This window comes from Mus pahari, chromosome 10 (genome assembly GCF_900095145.1).
Source record: "Mus pahari chromosome 10, PAHARI_EIJ_v1.1, whole genome shotgun sequence".
NCBI classification, from domain to species: Eukaryota; Metazoa; Chordata; class Mammalia; order Rodentia; family Muridae; genus Mus; species Mus pahari.
Window position 1 is genome coordinate 17,932,225 of NC_034599.1, and position 14,876 is coordinate 17,947,100.

The following is a 14,876-nucleotide window of genomic DNA, read 5'->3' on the forward strand; positions in this document are numbered from 1 at the left end:
TCTTTCTTTCTTTCTTTCTTTCTTTCTTTCTCTCTCTCTCTCTCTCTCTCTCTCTCTCTCTCTCTCTCTCTCTCTCTCTCTTATTCTTTGTTTCTTCTAAGACTTTAAAATCTTTATTTTCCACTGGTCTAGAAACTATAAAATACTAAACACAAAACAGGTTGTATGTGTATATTTACACACACAGACATATATACACATATATATATACACATACAAATAAACCACACAATACATATATACACATATATACATGCATACACATGTACACACATAGACACATATACACATACTTAAACACACACACATGCCCACATATGCACAAACACACATACATGCACACACATGCACAAGCACACACACATGTACACAGGTGCCAAGACATTGAAGGGAGCAGGGTGTATACAGCACATGGGAGGAGGGGTTGGAGGAAAGTGGGTGAGATATGCAAAATCATGCACACGGCACACATATTTGAACTTAAGATAAAGGCATTAGATGCATTTCTAGGTGCATATGATCAGCCTAAACTAAGTTAAGTCAAGATGAAGCAAATAATGTTTTTCCTTTTTAAATTGAAAGCAGAATTTTTCATACGGTATTCTGATTATGTCTCCCTTCCTCCTCCTCCTCAATCCTCATTCCTTCTTCACCCCACAAATCCACACTTTTGTCTCTCTCATTAGAAAACAAAGAGACATCTAAAAATGGCAATAATAATAATAACAATAATAATAATAATAAAATAACAACAAACCAGGATAGTACCAACAAGCAAACAAACAGAAATAAGAAAACCAATGTAAGAACACAAGAAACCCATAAAAACTAAGTTAGAAACTGTAATATAAAAACTAAATGTCTGTGAGGTCAAGCAAAGCCAGATGAAGCATTAGGAGACAAAAGTCACCCTAAGAATGCCAGCGAGCTTGCTTTCTGTTGGCCATCTACTGCTGGGAGTGCTGGGGCCTGCCCTTAACGGACTTCTATGCCAGAACATGTAATTTTCCCTTTTGCATAGTTTGTCAGTTGGAAATAGGCTCTGGGTTAGGCATGGGGCTGTGTCCACTTCCCCTCTCAGCACAGGGAGCCCATCTGGCTCAGACCTGTGCTGGTCCGGAGCATGCTGCCCGTCTGCGTTCACGTGCACATAGATCATGCTGTGTCTAGAAGCCTGTCTTCCCGGTGTCCTCCATCCCCTCTGGCTCTTATACTCTTCCCACCTCATCTTCCACGGGCTTCCCTGACCCCTGAGGGGAGGGATTTGATGGCCAAGTCCCATTTAGGACCGAGTGTCCCAAGGTGTCTCATTCTGAGCACATTGCCCAGCTGTGGGTCTCTGTACTGCAGAAGGAAGCCTCTCATGATGACTGAGTGATGCATTGGTTTAGGAGCATAGCCACATGTCATCCGGAGATAGTTTAATTGCTATGATTCTTTAGCAAAACAGTGGTCTAAGAACATATATTCAGGTACTCCTCATCAGTTTCACACATGTATGCAGTATGTCTGATCACACTCATCCTTCCTGTCTCATCTCCTACTCACGCCTACCTTGTTTGTTTGTTTATGTTTCTGTGTGGCAAGATCCATGTGTGCTTGTGTGTGTGTGTGTACGCATGTACACGCACATGCGTGTGTTTTTGCGTATGCCAGTGGACAGCTTGCTGAGTTGGTTCTCTCTCTGTGTTATGTTCTGGGAATTGAATACAGATTTTCATGCTTGGTGGCAAGCTCCTCTTGTCCCCTGAGCCATATCACTTAGCCATTAAGCTCCTCCTTAATATGAGAGGGTTTGTAATTTCATTCCTCTGCTCATAATGTTTTTTCCTTTGGCTAATTTTTAGGTATTTTCCTTAACACTTACTCTGACCAGCTTAGATTCTGATGTCTTTTTTTCTTTCCTTTCCTCCTTTCTTCCTTTATTCTTCCAACTTTAGTACTTGTTGATCCTCCTGCATCTGTGAATTTACAATTTTCAAATTAGAAAATTACAAAACTTGCCCATCAATTCTTCAAATATTCATATTCTCTCTCTCTCTCTCTCTCTCTCGTATTCCAGTTATGCTGAACTTACTGACTGTTCCACAGCTAAGAGATTTTTCTTCTCATTTTGTTCAATGAATGACTTCATCTTTCAAAGGCCCAGATTGAGCCCCGGGCCTCATGAAGCTTTTATTTATTTATTTATTTATTTTTAAAGATTTATTTATTTATTATATGTAAGTACACTGTAGCTGTCTTCAGACACTCCAGAAGAAGGCATCAGATTTCGTTAGGGATGGTTGTGAGCCACCATATGGTTGCTGGGATTTGAACTCAGGACCTTTGGAAGAGCAGTCGGTGCTCTTAACCACTGAGCCATCTCGCCAACCCGAAGCTTTTATTTTTATTTTTTAGTTTTTCAAGACAGGGTTTCTCGGTATAGCCCTGGCTGTCCTAGAACTTACTCTGTAGACCAGGCTGGCCTCAAACTCAGAGATCCACCTGCCTCTGCCTCCCAAGTGCTGGGATTAAAGGCATGCGCCACCACCACCTGGCCCTCATGAAGCTTTTTACCATCCAAATATTTCATTTTCCCTTAAAATGTCCTCTAATTTTGCTTTCCCACTTGGGATAAATTTTGTGCTGTAATGGTGCCCACTCACAGTTTTTTTCTAGTGCAGTGGAGCCCATTTGCTATAGAGTTCATTTCTATAAATTCAGTGCGGTGTTTCTGCCTTCAATGTCTCTGTATAACTTATTAAAGGTACTTATAATGGCCTAATCGGCCATCACTGGGAATAGAGGCCCCTTGGTCTTGCAAACTTTATATGTCCCAGCACAAGGGAAGGCCTGGGCCAAGTAGTGGGAGTGGGTGGGTAGGGGAGCAGGGGCGGGGGGGGGGNATAGGGAACTTTCGGGATAGCATTTGAAATGTAAATAATGAAAATAAAAAAAAAAAAGGTACTTATAGTACTCGTTTTCTAATTTTTAACATCAATTTTGACTTAGTTTCAGTAGATTTATTTCTCTTCATTGTAAATTGACTATTCCCATGATTGGTAATTTAAAATTTACTATTAGATATCATATGTAGTCAATTCTATTTTGCTACATTTTTAGATAGTTTTGAATTACTATAGGCCAAGCTTAGTTCTGATACACTGTTGTTTGAAAACAGTTTGATCTTTCTGAGCATTGTTTTAAAAGACTTATTATTAGGTGGGACAAAACTATGCATTGTGTGGCTCACTCTCCCCACTCCTGAGACCAGTTCTTCCTGTGGGCTCTGCAGTGCCTCAGGACTGGGAGCTCAGGACTCAGGGCTCTGCAGTGCCCAGGTCTGGGAGCTCAGGACCCAGGGCTCTGCAGTGCCCCAGGACTGGGAGCTCAGGACCCAGGGCTCTGCAGTGCCCCAGGACTGGGAGCTCAGGACTCAGGGCTCTGCAGTGCCCCAGGACTGGGAGATCAGGACTCAGGGCTCTGCAGTGCCCCAGGACTGGGAGCTCAGGACTCAGGGCTTTGCAGTGCCCCAGGACTGGGAGCTTTTGAGTGAAGATCCAGTTCAGTGTGGTTGTTGGGCACTGTTACCTGGAATTCTGTGGGATGGCGGTGCCCTGGCCTTCCCTAGTTTCCCTCTGGGATGTGCTGGTGAATTCTCAGGACACTTGAGATAAACTTTCTGTAGGTCTCCCAAGGTTCGGCTCCTCATTACATGTGTTGTGACCTCTAACTGCCTTGGTTTCTCTGGACTCAATTCAGCTCCTCAGCTCTTCTGAGGATGGAGATGACATATCAGCATTTATCTTTGGAGTCTAGGGCATCACTATTTTATTTTATTTTATTTTATTTATTTATTTATTTTTTTGGTATTACAAACCATTGCTTTTTGTGTTCTGTGCATTTTGTGTTTCTTTGAGGCAAGATGCTAAACCCTCTCACACTCCGTCTTGCTTGGAAGTGGTGGCCATATCAAGTTTTAGTAGCTGCCTCACTCCTGGCTTTTGCTTTTCAGGTGGACTGGACTCTGAATATTGGCGAGCAAGCCCTTGATATCTGTATCGTCCCTTTAAACCAGTCTGCATCTTCTGTTTTTGTTCTTGGTGAGAGAAACTTCTTTTGCCTAAAGGATAATGGGCAGATTCGATTCATGAAGAAGCTCGATTGTAGCCCCAGTTGTTTTCTACCATACTGCTCAGGTGGGTGCGGAGATTTTCTGTTATCCTTCCTGTATTGCAAGACTACACTTTATAAGTGCATACAGACATTGGAAAAAGCCACACTCAGACACATATTTTAAACATCTAGGAAAGCAGCTTTTTACTGAACGAATAATGGAACCTTTAACTTTCACAGTTTGAGTCGACACTTGACATAAATTAGCACATGTGGCTGTGCCAGCCATTGGACTTTGTGTAAGATCACTTGTAGATTGGCTTCCAGCTCATTAATGCTTTCCGTAATGTGACTGCTCAAGAATGCTTCCATGAGAACCTCGCTCTTTTAAAGCAGAGCAGTGATGTCCAATAGAAGTCCTTACCGTGAATGCCAGTCAATCATTAGTTTAGGTATATGATATGTTAATAAAATTCACACCTTGGAGATGAAATGCACACACCTTGGCTGATCGCTATACTTATTGTCTATAAAATGATTTGTTTCTTTTTTGCTCTTGGTTTCTTGAAGTTGAAAGTTTATATATTAACACCTAAAATCTTTATGTGTTAAAATCAAGATATTACTATTAGTGTGTGATAAGTTTCCCTTAGGAGACCAGAGTACACTATTTTGAATGGCCTTTTTCTTACTATCTTCTTTCTGTGTCTTCAACCTGCAGTTTCTGAAGGTACAATAAATACTCTGATTGGAAACCATAACCACATGCTGCATATTTACCAGGACGTGACACTGAAGTGGGCCACACAGCTCCCCCATGTCCCTGTGGCTGTCAGAGTGGGCTGTTTGCAGTAAGTGCTTCAATGTAACGTTCATGAAAAGATTTTTGTTTTGTCTCATTTTTTTTTTTTTTGTAGCCCTTGCTGGCTTTGAACTTACAATGTTTTTTGCCTCAGCCACTGCACCTGGCTCTTATTAAATATCTTAGTCAAGGAATTCTGTAGAAGTTTTATGGTTTCACTAAAGAGTTACAATTTATATTATAGTGTGACTGTTAGTAGTAGAAATATTTTTTTTTGGAAAAGTATATAAAAATTTCTTAATTAGCACCATTAATTATTTTCACTTAATATTTCTGAGAAGTTACCCCTTTAGAATTAAAGGAGAACACTGTTGAAGATAGCAGGGAGATGCTTTCTCTGGTAGGTTATTTTCTTTAAAGTGAAAATGGATGTCTCCTGTGTTTGATGGGTAGAGTGTGGGAATACCACACTTGTTTCAGACTTGCTTATGCCATGTGATGAAGAGTGTAAAATAACTTCGCACTTAACAATGAAAGAGAAATAAAAATAACACCTGTTAAAATCATGCCACAGTTTGCCAGAGAGTAGTTGTATACATAAGGTTGTTGCTGTAAGAGTTGAAACCCTGACCTGTTCTCGAGCAGCTCAGCTCGTGTGTCAGGGCTCAGGAGCTCAGCCGGAGCCTGGAATCGTCTCTAAAGTCCCTGCCTGGCCACAGAGCCAGTTTCACCTTTGAGAATATCGACTGTGCATGTTTTCAGTGACCCAGGAGGACCTGCATGTTTACTGTTGGAGCTACCAAGGGGGCACTTATGGCACATGAGTGGTTAAGTCGTAGTTCACCATTGCCAAAGTGGAATTTTTTTAAACAATTACTTCATGTGAATGGGTGTTTTGCCTCCATGTTTGTCTGCATCATGTGTGTGCCTGGTATTCACAGAGTCTAGGAAAGGGTGTTGGATTCCCGGGAACTGGAGTTTCAGATGGTTGTTTGCCACCATGTCAGTGCTGAGTCAAATCCAGGTCCTCTGATGAGACGCCAGTGCTCTTAACTGCGGAGCCCTGCTCTCCAGGACCATTTTGTTGATTACATTTGTTCCAGAAATACATCACCCCAAGACTGAGGTCTTAAAACAGTGTGGGGAATTGTAATAGGCCAGGCAGAAATGAAGATATTTTAAAGATACATTTTGTCTCTCAGACTGTCAACCAGACTGTCCAAACAAAGGACCCCCACAGACATGGGATTTCCACAGGAGTCCCTACGGGGAGAAGGAGAAGGGTGGGGGACCTGATTCCAGGAAGAAATTCAACAGTTCTAAGAACTCTTCATCAGAGCTCCTTCCAGCATGAGAAGGAAGCTGGACAATTGTAGATTAGAGGTGGGCAGGACCGGCCTTGGCAGGGACTTCTTAGAGATTCAAATCCTTGGCCTTCTACTTAAAACTGAATCTCACCTTGAGGCCCTTGGGATCTGTTGTCTCTCTTCCCAGTGTGGTCACACTGAAATCTCTCCCTTTTCTGCTTTTCATTATTAAAATTTCATTGTAATTTTATTAGAATTTTAAAAGTAATTTATGGTAACTTAGCATGCTTATGTTCCGAAGCTACAGTACTGGCATAGAAACAGTCATGTAGACAGATGGAACAGAACCCAAGACCCAAACATGACTGCTTATAACTCCATTTGTGTGGGAATCGAGGCCCACAAGTGGGACCTCATAAAACTAAAAGCTATGCACAGCTAAAGAAAGAATCAACTGAGTGAACAGGAAGCCCAAAGAATGGGATAGAGTCGTTGTCAGCCATACTTCTGACAGAGGATCAATACCCAGAATACACAAAGAATTCAGAAAACAAAAACAGTCCAAAAATAAACGATCCATTTCAAAAATGGGCTTGGGGTCTGAACAGAGACTTCTCAAAGGAAGAATAAATATGGCTAAGAAATTCTGAAAAAATAAAAAATCATTGTCCCTAGCAATTAGGGAGATGCAAGTGAAAACAACTGTAAGATTTCCTATTACCCCAGTCAGAATGGCAAAGATCAAGAAGACAACAGAGGACCAAATGCTGGAAGGTTTGGTGGTGGAATCATAAATTGATGCAAACTGCAGTTCACTGTGGAGAACAGTTACAGCAAAAGAGGCCATGAACAAGCGGGGTGCTTGGGAGAGGCTGGAAGGAGGGCGGAAGGGGGAAATGATGTAATTATAATTTCAAAAAATGAAAAACTGAGGCAGTGATTGTTAAAATTATAAGCACTGAAATAACTTCTGCTTTTTATTACATCTAGGATTGAACTTATTTGTTAGAAACTTTCTTGGATGAATGTGTTTATTTGTACAGGATTTCACTGCTCCTTTAATGTCTCTCTTTCAGTGACTAAGAAACACTGGATTCAGATCAAGCAGATGCAATTATCCTTAATAGCAGCATTTTGCTCAGAAACCAACATGCATTATTTCCTGCCCCTCCCACCCACTTGGCAGTCCTGGTTCTACCTTGTTCATTATGCTCTAATCCTAAACCTGCACTTCCTTCTTATACCTCACTACTTTAGGGGGGTACCTAGTTGTTTTAGTTCAATGTTTTTCTCTCTGTGTCTCTCTCTGTGTCTCTCTGTGTCTCTGTGTGTCTCTGTCTCTGTCTCTCTCTGTCTGTCTGCATTCACATACACCCCTGCATACACACCCATGCTGTAATCTGCAGGCAGATAAAGATCACCTTGTATTGGTAGCATCCATCTCTCTTGCACTGTAGAATATCCCACGGCGAGAACCATTTGAAGTGACATTGGGCATGATGAGCCTTTCCAGGCTGCAGCCACAGCCCCATGCTCTATAGTCAGTGATGCTTACTCTTTTACAAGACAACAGTTTCTAGAATTTGGGGTTTTCTCTGAAGCTCTGTCCAAATAGACACTTACTTTAACTTTTGGCCTCTATGTTTTACCCTGAGCTTCTGTTGATGTTTTTGACAGTGTTTTTTTTTTTTTTTTTTTTTTTTTTTTTTTTTTTTTTTAATACTGTTTTTTAGATTTCCCAATTTCTTTTATCTTAAANTTACTTTAACTTTTGGCCTCTATGTTTTACCCTGCCCATCTTTTTTTTTTTTTGACAGTTTTTACCATTTTTTTTTTTTTTTTTTTTTTTTTTTTTTTTTAATCTGTTTTTTAGATTTCCCAATTTCTTTTATCTTAAATCTTAGAATAAGTCTTTACTATGATTTTCTTCTACACATTGCTTTTGTATTTATAGTTTTGTTGGTGACATAATTCTCCAGCCATTCAGTACACTCTTTCTACATTTGTATATCATCCAGAATAGTTATTCAGGAAGACAAATGTCTACCTATTAACATGCATGCCCGTGGACAGCCTCATTAGTTATCTTCTCATTCAGTCTGTGAGCCTTTTAGAAATGCAGCTTACAGTCCCAAAGGGAATGACCTCTGCTGGTAGGAAAAGTACCTCCGTGCCTGGTGTTCCTGATTCTCTAACCTGTAACAGATATGGGGTGGGGTGCAGGTGGGGATTTGTGAAATGGAGTTGAGGCCTGAGGAAAAGTGATTTTTCCTGGTGATGAAAGGTTTCACCTTCTTGACCCTTTGGTGCTAGAGCTGTGGTTCTCAACCTTCCTAATGCTGTGAGCCTTTAATACAGTTCCTCATGTTATGGTGACCCCAGCCATAGATGATTTTGTTGCTACTTTATAACTACAATTTTGCTACTGTTATGAATTGTAATATAAATATTGGATATGCACAATATTTAATATACAACCCCTACAGTTGAAATCCACTGCTCTAGAGAGCGTTTGCGTCAGATTGGTAAAGGGTTAATAGCCTTTAAGCCTCAGGTGGAATGCAAAGCTCTGAACAGGAGAGGTCACATGACACCTGTGGAGGTTTCTGAACAGGAGATCCATACTTGGATCTACCAAAAGGGAAGCGATGGACTCTTCCATTCCCCAGAGCTCCCCTTTTCTGTCCTATAGAATCCTAAGACCCCCACACTGTGGTCACACAGCCTCACTTCCCTGGAGAGCCGTTGGCTCACTTGTTCTGATTAGCGAGCACTACTGTTTTTGGAGATGAGTGTATTTTGTCTTTCTTGGGAACTACATCTAACTTCATAATCTTTCTTCTTCTGGTGGTTTGAATATGTTTGGCCCAGGGTATGGCACTATTAGGAGGTGTGGCCTTGCAGGAATAGGGAAGGAACATGTCACTGTGGGTTTGGTCTTTAAGACCCTCCTCCTAGCCACATGGGAGCCAGTCTTCTCCTAGCAGGCTTCAGATGTAGAACTCTTAGCTCCTCCTGCACCATGCCTGCCTGGATGCTGCCATACTTCCAGCTTGATGATAATAAACTGAACTTCTGAACCTGTAAGCCAGCCCCAATTAAATGTCTTTCTTTATGAGAGTTGCCTTGGTCATGGTATCTGTTCACAGTAGTAAAACCCTATCTAAGACAGAAGTTGGTACCAGGGATTGGGGTATTGTTGTAATAACCTGACCATGCTTTTCTTTGGAAGAATATGTATTTTGGGAGTTTAGATTTGAAAAGCAGTGGAATTCTTTAAGAGGGGCTTTATGGACTATTGTAGTAGGAATTTGGAAGACTTTGTTGACAAGAGTGTTTTGAATTGCTCTGCTCAGACCTAGCTCAAGAGGTTTCAATATGTGGCCTTCTGTTTTTGTGGTAACTTGGTGAAGGATGTGGCTACTTTTTGCCCTTGTCTGAAGAGTCTGCCTGAGGCGGTAGGCTTACTGTATAGTGCCTTTTATATTTTTAGGTATGTGCCTCCAATCCCTGATCTCTCCAAGACTTTTTTCATAAAGAAGTGTTGGATTTTTTTCAAAGGCTTTTTCTGTATCTAATGACATGATTATGTGATTTTTTTCTGTTTGTTTATATTGTGGAGTATGTTGATGGATTTTCATATATGGAACCATCCCTGTATCCCTGGGATGAAGCATACTTGATCATGGTGAATGATGTTTTTGATGTATTCTTGAATTCAGTTTGTGAGTATTTTGTTGAGTATTTTTCATTGATGTTCACAACTGAAATTGATCTGAGGTTGTCTTTCTTTATTGAGTCTTTGTGTAGTTTAGGCATCATGGTAACTGTGGCTTTATGAAATGGATTAGGTAGTGTTCCTTCTATTTTTGTTTTGTAGAATAGTTTGAGAAGTATTGGTATTAGCTCTTCTTTGAATATCTGGAAGAATTCTGCACTAAAACCATCTGTCCCTGGCCTTTTTTTTGGTTGGGAGACTTTTAATGAGTACTTCTATTTTCTTAGGGGTTATAAAACTGTTTAGATAGTTTATCTGATCTTGATTTAACTTTGCTATATGGTATCTATCTAGAAATTAACTCATTTCATTTAGATTTTCCAGTTTTGTGGAAGTAAGACCTAATGATTTTTTGAATTTCCTCAGTTTCTGTTATTATGTCTCCATTTTCATTTCTGATTTTGTTAATTTGGATACAGTTTCTCTGCCTTTTAGTTAAACTAAGGGTTTATTTATCTTGCTGATTTTCTCAGAGAGCCAGCTCTTGATTTTGTTGATTCTTTATATTGTTCTCTTTGTTTCTAATTGAGTGCAGCCCTGAGTTTGACTATTTTCTGTCATTTGGGTGTATTTGCTTCCTTTTTTTTTTTTTTTTTTTAATTTAAAGATTTATTTACTATTATATCTAAGTGCACTGTAGCTGTCTTCAGACAGCACCAGAAGAGGGCATCAGATCTCACTACGGATGGTTGTGAGCCACCATGTGGTTGCTGGGATTTGAACTCAGGACCTCCAGAAGAGCAGTCAGTGCTCTTAATCACCGTGCCATCTCTCCAGCCCTGCTTTCTTCTGTTTTAGAGCTTTTAGATGTGCTGTTAAGTTGCTAGTATGAGATCTATTTTTTTTTTTAAATGGAGGTACTTAGTACTATGAATTTTCCTTTTAGCACTGCTTTCATTATGTTCCATAAGTTTGGGTATGTTGTGCCTTCATTTTCATTGAATTCTAGAAAGTCTTAATTTTTTTCTTCCTGACCAAGTGATCTTTGAGTAGAAAGTTGTTCAGTTTCCGTTAGTATGTGGGCTTTTTGTTGTTTCTGTTGTTGCTAATGTCCTGCCTTTAATCTGTGTGGTAATCTGATAGAATGCAAGGGGTTGTTTCAAATTTCTTGTATTTGTTGATGCTTGCTTTGTACTTGATTATATGGCCAATGTTGAAGAACATTCCATTAGGTGCTGAGAAGATATATTCCTTTGTTTTGGGGGTGAAATATTTTGTAGATATCTGTTAAATCCTTTTGGTTTATAACATTTGCTAGTTTTGTTGTTTCTCTGTTTATTTTCTGTTTCAATGATCTCTCTATTGGAAAGAGTGGGTTGTTGAAGTCTCCCACTGTTACTTTGTGGGTTTCAGTGTGTGATTTGAGAGTAAAGTTTCTTTTAGGAATGTGGGTGTCCTTGCATTTGGTGCATAGATGTTAAGAATTGAGGCATCATCTTAGTAGATGATGAATATGAAGTGTCATTCCCCATCTCTTTTGATAACTTTTGGTTGAAGTTATATTTTATTAGATTTTAGAATGGCTACTCCAGCTTGTTTCTTGGGTCCTTTGCTTTGAAAATCTTTTTCTAGTCCTTTACTCTGAGGTAGTGTCTATCTTTGTTTCTGAGGTTTTTTTCTCGTATGCAGCAGAAAGATGGATCTTATGTACATATCCAGTTGTTTGTCTGTGTCTTTTTATTGGTGACTAGAGTCCATTGATGTTGAGAGATATTAATGACCAATGATTGTTACTTCCTGTTATTTTGTTTAGAGATCTTACTGTTTGTATGTGATCTTCTTCTTTTAGTTTTGCTGTGAGATGATTAATTTCTTGTGTTTTCTTGGGTGTAGTTACCCTCCCTGTGTTGGAGTTTTCCTCTAGTATCCTCTGTAGGGCTTGGTGAAAAGATTGCTTAAATTTGGTTTTTGTCATGGAATATCTTGGTTTCGCCATCTATGATGGCTGAGACTTTTGCTGGGTATAATAGTAGTCTGCCCTGGCATCTGTGGTCTTTTAGCGTCTGCAAAACATCTGTCCAGCTTTTCTTTTCTTTTCTTTTCTTTTCTTTTCTTTTCTTTTCTTTTCTTTTCTTTTCTTTTCTTTTCTTTTCTTTTTTTCTTTCTTTCTTTCTTTCTTTCTTTCTTTTTCTTTTTTGGGTTTTTTGAGACAGGGGTTCTCTTTGTAGTCCTGGCTGTCCTGGAACTCACTTTGTAGACCAGGCTGGCCTCAAACTCAGAAATCCGCCTGCCTCTGCCTCCCGAGTGCTGGGATTATGTCCAGAATCTTATGGCTTTTAGAATCTCTGTTGAGAAATCAGGGGTAATTCTGATAGGTCTGCCTTTATACATTACTTGGCTATTTTCCCTTGCAGTTTTTAATATTCTTTCTTTGTTCTGTACATTTAGTGTTTTAATTATTATGTGGTGGGAAGACTTTCTTTTCTGGTCAAATCTATTTGGTGTTCTGTAAACTTCTATATTTCTAGCCATCTGTTCATTTAGGTTAGGAAAGTTTTCTTCTATGATTTTGTTGAAGATATTTTCTGGCCCTTTGAACTGGGAATCTTTACCCTCTTGTATTTCTATTATTTTTAAGTTTGGTATTTTCATAGTGTCCCAAATTTCTTGGATTTTTTGAGTTAGGAACTTTTTATATTTTTCATTTTCTTTGATCAATATATCTATTTCTTCTATGCCTGATTTTCCTATGCCTGATATTCTCTCTTCCATCTCTGATATTCTGTTGGTGATGCTTGTGTCTGTAATTCCTGTTCTCCTGTGTATGCTTTATGTCTCCAGGGTTGCCTCCATTTGTGTGTTTTGTTTCTATTTCCGTTTTAGGCCTTGGACCATTTTATTCTTTTCCTTTGCCTATTTGATTGTATTTTCCTTTATTTCTTTAAGGGGTTTGTTTCCTCTTTAAGGGCTTCTACCTGTTTGTGCTTTCATGTATTTGTTTAAGGGGTTTGTTTCCTCTTTAAAGGCCGTTATCATCTTCATGAGATGAGATTTAAGGTCACAGTCTTCCTCTTCAAGTGTGTTGGGATAGTCAGGGCTTGCTGTAGTAAGAGAGCTGGGTTCTGATGGTGGCATATTTCATTGGCTTCTGTTGATGTCATATTCTTGTGCTTGCCTTTTGATATCTGGTTGTCTCTGACTGGCCTGGGTGTTGCAGGTTGGTGCAGGCCTCCTGGGAGGCAGGTAGAGCTGTGTGTGTTGGGTTGGAGTCTTCCTCCTGGGAGGGTGGGGTGAAGTGTGCTGATCCTTGACTGCTGTATGTGTAGGTAAGGACCAGGAGGAAGATGGTGCTCCAACACGGTAAGGTAGAGCCCAGGGATTCTATACTTGCTGGGGGTCCCAGCAGGCAGGTCGGGAGTGATTAGGGTGGGGTGTGGGTGTGTGTTTCACCTGTGGTGTTGGGCTAGAGCCAGTCTCCTGGTAGGCAGGCGGAGCTCTGGGATGGGACACAGTGTGCTGATCCAAGAGCGCTGCAGGTGCAGGCTCAGACCAGAAGCAAGATGAATTTACTTTTTTCTCTATGTCCCTGTTTCCTAGAGGAGAAGATGCTAGCTGCTTATTGGATAATATGAAAAGGAAAATAGTGGGGTTTTTTGGGGAGGGGTGATGTTGGTTTTATTTATTGCTAATGTTTTTGCAGAAATACTTACAACTTTGTGTGGCTTTAGATTCATTATTATTATTTTAATTACATTTATTTATTCATTCTCTTTGTGTTTTGTGTTTATGTGTTTTGTATATGTATGCCTGCATGTGTATACGCCCATGCCATGGGTTGCACGCAAAGTCTCTTCTGCCCTCCCACCGTATGTGTCCTAGGCTGTCAGCCTTGGAAGCTCGGCCTCTCCTTGCTCAGCCTTCTCACTGACCAAGATTACTTTCTTTACTGTCAGTTCTTATATTGCCTTTGTTTCAAAACTAATGTTGGTACACATTTGAATTATGGACAATAAAATATTGTACATATATTTTACGCTATAGGCTGTCAGATGTCTTAAAATTAGAATCAGTTGTTTATTTACTGAAGGAAGAACTTGAGATGTGGTAATGTTTGCCATTGTTGTGCCCTGACAGCCTATGCCATTAGAGTCTTGCATTGAGTGTTTGGATTGGAAGCTGAAAAAAAAATATGCTTAGTATGTGTGTTGTAGCAGTTCATTGATTCTTTCCCTCATGACCGTTGCTGCATTTTTACCTTCCAAAATGATAGGATATTTATTAAAAATCACCAAAAATGATATTCAAACATAAAGTATATCAGTTTTGAATAATGTTTTAATAATATTAAAACAGTGTTGTTATTTAAGTCTTCATTATAATTTGTACTTGGTGTTTATAAGGAAATTATTCTTATCTGGAAAGGTAGGGATTTAAGTCTTGGTTAAATGACATGTATACTCTATGGACTCTGCCATAAAACAGACACTTTCTGAAATTTCAGCCTGTGCTCAGTGGTAAATAATCCTGTTCATTAAAACAATGCTACTTTAAGGGTCCTGAGAGATCATTTAGTAGTTAAGAGTGTGTATTGTTCGTACAGAAGACCTGAGTTCGCTTTTAGCTCCCATGTCACTCACATAGGGCCCCCAATGGGGGAGCTAGAGAAAGTACCCAAGGAGCTGAAAGGGTCTGCAACCCTATAGAAGGAACAACAATATGAACTAACCAGTACCCCCAGAGCTCCTGTCTCTAGCTGTATATGTAGCAGAAGATGGCCTAGTCGGCCATCATAGGGAGGAGAGGCCCTTGGCCTTGTGAAGATTATATGCCCCAGTACGGGGGGAATGCCAGGGCCAGGAAGGGGGAGTGGGTGGGTTGGGGAGCAGGGCGTGTAGGGGGAGAGTATAGGGGACTTTTGGGATAGCATTTGAAATGTGAATGGAGAAAATAT

At 40.0% G+C, this 14,876-nt stretch overlaps 1 protein-coding gene across 9 annotated transcripts in view; it reads left to right on the forward strand.

The window, feature by feature from the left end:
• The window catches only part of Bbs9 (Bardet-Biedl syndrome 9), a 418,538-nt gene that overhangs the window by 119,505 nt on the left and 284,157 nt on the right, over positions 1-14,876 (forward strand). For all 9 annotated transcript variants that reach the window (XM_021206054.2, XM_021206053.2, XM_029543257.1 and 6 more), the window contains 2 exons: positions 3,998-4,181; positions 4,820-4,949. In XM_021206054.2, coding sequence (XP_021061713.1) covers positions 3,998-4,181; positions 4,820-4,949 — 314 coding nt within the window. The remainder of the gene's footprint in view (positions 1-3,997; positions 4,182-4,819; positions 4,950-14,876) is intronic.